The sequence below is a fragment of the Olea europaea genome, unplaced genomic scaffold, assembly GCF_002742605.1.
Source record: "Olea europaea var. sylvestris unplaced genomic scaffold, O_europaea_v1 scaffold10114, whole genome shotgun sequence".
Lineage (NCBI taxonomy): Eukaryota > Viridiplantae > Streptophyta > Magnoliopsida > Lamiales > Oleaceae > Olea > Olea europaea.
Window position 1 is genome coordinate 1 of NW_019227435.1, and position 4,614 is coordinate 4,614.

Sequence of the window (4,614 nt, forward strand, 5' to 3'; positions counted from 1 at the left end):
TTTGAATGTTTTCTGCAGTTAATGCATTGAGAGCCATCAAGAAAAGTTTGATTGATCCATATCATAATCTTGGAAGCTGGAATAGGGGGGATCCATGTACTTCAAGATGGGCTGGAATTTCTTGCTACAATACTACACTAGATGATGATTATTTTCATGTCAGAGAAATGTATGATTTTAGTTTCTTTTCATGTTCTATCTTACAGTTAATTGGATATAAAATTGGTTAACCCGCAAATTCTCCTGGCAGGTCATTACTGCAAATGAATCTGTCTGGTCGTTTATCTCCGGAACTTGTCCATTTATCTTATATGAAGATAATGTGAGTTAGATGAATTACATTCTACACTTTTCCAATAGTGTTTATGTTTTTTCAAATAATTATATTCTACAGAACGGTAGCTTTCCTTTGCTTTTCACTAACTATTTTTGTTACTTACTTTAATAGGGATTTTATGTGGAACAACATTAGCGGGACAATACCAAAGGAGATAGGCAACATTACATCATTAGAATTGTTGTAAGTTGAAAAGGCTTTTTGCACATTTTCCCTCCCCACATGTTCTACTTTGTATAATGTTTGACCAGTGCTTATGGTAATAATTGCTTGTAAATCCATGCTTGAAAGTGCATCAGATTAAATGCTAAATTTTGTCAAGAATCTGAATCATTTGAGAAAATATACTCTCTTTTGGTATTGACACGTTGTTTAGAGTATGAGAATGTTTGTCTATGCTTAATTTTATTTATTTTATTTTTTTAACTGAAGTAAAATAGTAAGTTTTAAAATAAATAAATTTTTTGATTGATCAAAATTATGAATAAGTCCTTTATTTTGACACTAAGTTTCAAAAGAATTGTCTTTTTAAACTTAAAAGTAAGAAAAAATTTAAATTATCTAAATATGTCTGGAGATATAAATTTACTTAAAAAAGGAGCACCATATTTTGCATTCCTCACCCTTGGTTTTCTTTCTCTGGTTTCAGGCTTCTCAATGGAAATAAACTTACAGGTTCCTTGCCTGATGAGATTGGCTATCTTCGTAACTTGGACAGATTGCAGATTGATGAGAACAAAATATCTGGTTCAATACCAAAGTCATTGGCTAACTTGAACAATGCAAAGCACTTGTAAATATTTCTCTTGATATCTGGACTAACATCATTTTGCTTTTCAGTTTTTTCATTTTTCATTTTTATTATTATTTTTTTTGTGAGCAGCCACATGAATAATAATTCCCTTAGTGGACAAATACCGCCAGAGCTCTCTAAATTGCCAAATCTTGTTCATTTGTGAGTTGGAAACATGATTCTCTTATCAAATAATACTCATCTTATCATCTTATTTAGTTAAAGTGTTAACACACCGCAGGTTGCTTGATAACAACAACTTATCAGGACGTCTTCCACCAGAACTTTCCAAAATGCCAAATTTAATGATACTGTATGTTATCTTGCTTCCATAAGACACATTCACATTTTTTCTGTTCCTTCATATTGTGTTTTCATTTATTTTATTAATTGTTATATGAAGGAAGAGTGTCAATATTCCTTTCTTTTGGGGATTTACTGGACAAATCTCTGAGCATTCAAACTTGACTGCTTCTTTCTCCTTTCTTATTTCAGTCAACTTGATAACAACAACTTTGAGGGGAGTACAATACCTCTTTCTTATGGAAACATATCTTGCTTATTGAAGCTGTAAGTATATACAATTTTCATTTGTGCTCCAAAACAGATTTATAGTTGTAGATAATCTGGTAGTTCACCATCACCATTCAAGTTATATGTAACAGAAGGTCCAGAAAAAATGTTGTGAAACTTTACACTTTTTTCATAAAATGTCAATATCTGCTATTGGAAGCCCCATACTATTTATGGAGGCAGACAAATTTCTGGGGATGAGGCACATATTTAGAATTTATTCAGGTTAAGATTTATTACAGTTAGCTTTTGTTGGCTGTGTCAGGAGTCTTAGGAACTGCAGTTTGCAAGGGCCAATTCCTGACTGGAGCAACATGCCCAATATTGCTTTTATGTAAGTCTGTATGCATTAATGCGTGTCTTTGGCATGCTGGACTTAAGATTTTCTAATATTGTCCAATCTATAGTCCACCCTACCAAGCAAGCTCACATTTTATAAATTCAGTTACTATGTTGGACACGACCTCATAAGTTTGTGTTCAATAACCTTTGAGATAGTATGGTCTTTTAACTGGTTCCTCTTCAATTATCCTTCGCAATTCAGAGATTTGAGCCTAAACAAGCTTAGTGGAACAATACCAGCAGGTGTGCTTTCTGAGAATATGACAACTATGTAAGTCCTCAATTTCTGATTGTTCTGGTTCTTTAATTGAATTACTTTGGTTTGCCTTGAAAAAGCATGACTCATTACTGGAACTAATACTTAGTTACAAATATGCAGCGACCTATCATCCAACAATCTTAATGGAACTATTCCTGCAAGCTTTTCAAGGCTTCCTCTATTGCAGAAATTGTGAGCATTCTTTGACTTATTAATCAATTTAGTGTTCTGGAAATGATTGAATCTAAATTTAAAGGTTGCTGATTAGTTTTCATTCACATGTTCAGTTAGTGCCCAAGGTATAGTTATCTCGATCCTTCTCAGTAAAGAACTGATAATATCCATATCCACATCATTTCTCCTGCAGGTCACTAGCAAACAATTCATTAAGTGGTTCAGTTCCATCCACCATTTGGCGGAATAGAATTCTCAATCAATCAGAGACACTCATCTTGTAAGACCTGAAAAGGGAAAGAATTATTTGTATGCTATTATTGATCTCGTTCATTGCCCCACCCCCACCAAGGGGCAATGGAGTATAACTATCACCGATTAGGCAGAAATTGATGTTGAATTCGGGTTTCATTACTTCCATCATGCTGAAAATAATGGTTTAATAAGACAAGATGATAAAATGTTGTTATTTTTAGGAAAATGCTGTGTATACAGTGCTATATACGTACAGCACTCTTACAATCGTGGGGCCTGCGATTATTTTAATCGTGGGCCACACCTCTTGTATCTGAAAGGACCTTCAACCATGATGTCAAAATTGATGTAGTTGTAGCAAGATTCCTATTTTTATCTTATGCCATTATGCTTTCTGATGTTGCAGGGATTTTCAGAACAATAGGCTTTCAATTATTTCTGGCAGCCTTATCCTACCGTCGAACGTCACTGTTAGGTTTGTCCAACTGTTACTTTGAGCTGTGATGACTTTTTCCCTCTTGAATTGGACTTTTTCCCCAGATAAAAATGGAAGTTCTAATTTTATCCAAGTGTTAAACCATATGATATTGAAGTATATTTTTTCACCCCTTTCATAAATATAAACACTTTCAGCCTTCGAGGAAACCCCATATGCACCAGGGGTAACCTTATTCAGTTCTGTGGATCTTATGAGGAAGATTTCAATGAGATGTTCAACCTAACAAGATCCAATGCCTGCCCTCCTGAATCATGTCCACCTCCTTATGAGTATGCCCCAGCATCTCCTGTTGCTCGCTGCTTTTGTGCTGCTCCTCTGCTTGTTGGATATCGTTTAAAGAGTCCCGGGTTCACAAAATTTCGCCCTTATTTTGATAAATTTGAGCATTACGTAAGTTCTGCTCTTGATTTGAATATTTATCAGTTTCACATTGATTCGGTTGCATGGGAAAAGGGACCTCGACTGAGAATGTACCTGAAGATTTTTCCGGCATATGTAAACAACAGCATTCATCTGTTTAATGGGAGTGAGATCCTCCGAATTCATGGCTTGTTTAGTGGATGGAGGATTCATGGTAACGCTGTCTTTGGACCTTTTGAGCTGCTAAATTTCACGCTTTTGGAGCCTTATAAAGATGGTTCGTCTCTTTTATCTTCTGACATATTCTGCTATAGATTTATTTGAAGATAAAACGATCATATAGATCATGTTATCTAGCTTTCTGCCTTTTATCTTCTGAGAGAAAGGATTATTATCTTCCTTAAATTTTATTTCTTAATTATATCAGCGTCTAATGGGAGCTTCTAAATAAACAATATATGTAACTGTATGCTTAAAAATGTGCCTGGAGGATTTTAATGTCGATCTCTTGATACAGAAATTTTTTTCCTCAGTCCTGTCAATTAAGCAACTATAAGAGGAAAATGGAGTGAGGTTATATTGAAAATGAATAACTGTTTTATATTATGGAAGTTGGCGGCATTCAGATTCTACTTGCACAAAATGGTGAAAATCAGCTCTGGGGCAGTGTCATTTAAACAGAACAATGGATGGATTTTTCCAACATGAAGTCATCAAGCAATAAGCTGGATACTTTCTTAGAACTCTTACTGTTACATTTGATTTGTTGAGCTCCTACTATGCTGCGAGGATAAATTTTTTTGTGCCTTTTTATGGCTGTTTAATTTGTACATACGTGGAAAAATAGTATGCATTCATTAGCTCCCAAATTTTGAGGTATTGCTGCTTTTATAGATCCCTGAAATTTCTCTCTTATTGTTGCGTAATCTCTGTGGATATATGCTGCTTTCACATATTTTTCAGGAGATGTTCTAACTTCCTAATTTTTGCAGAATTTCCCTCTTCTTCACCATTTGGTATAA

The 4,614-nt window shown here is 34.6% G+C and overlaps 1 protein-coding gene across 1 annotated transcript; it reads left to right on the forward strand.

Annotated features, from left to right (window-relative positions):
• Positions 1–5: 5 nt before the first annotated feature.
• On the forward strand, positions 6–4,608 carry LOC111372565 (probable LRR receptor-like serine/threonine-protein kinase At1g06840; the record flags this gene model as incomplete). Its single annotated transcript, XM_022994930.1, has 14 exons — positions 6–169; positions 251–322; positions 449–520; positions 987–1,130; positions 1,221–1,292; positions 1,372–1,443; positions 1,626–1,700; positions 1,969–2,037; positions 2,248–2,316; positions 2,425–2,496; positions 2,672–2,758; positions 3,140–3,208; positions 3,367–3,869; positions 4,585–4,608. Coding segments are annotated over 14 exons (1,564 nt in total), but the record flags the coding sequence as incomplete, so codon positions are not given.
• Positions 4,609–4,614: the final 6 nt, after the last annotated feature.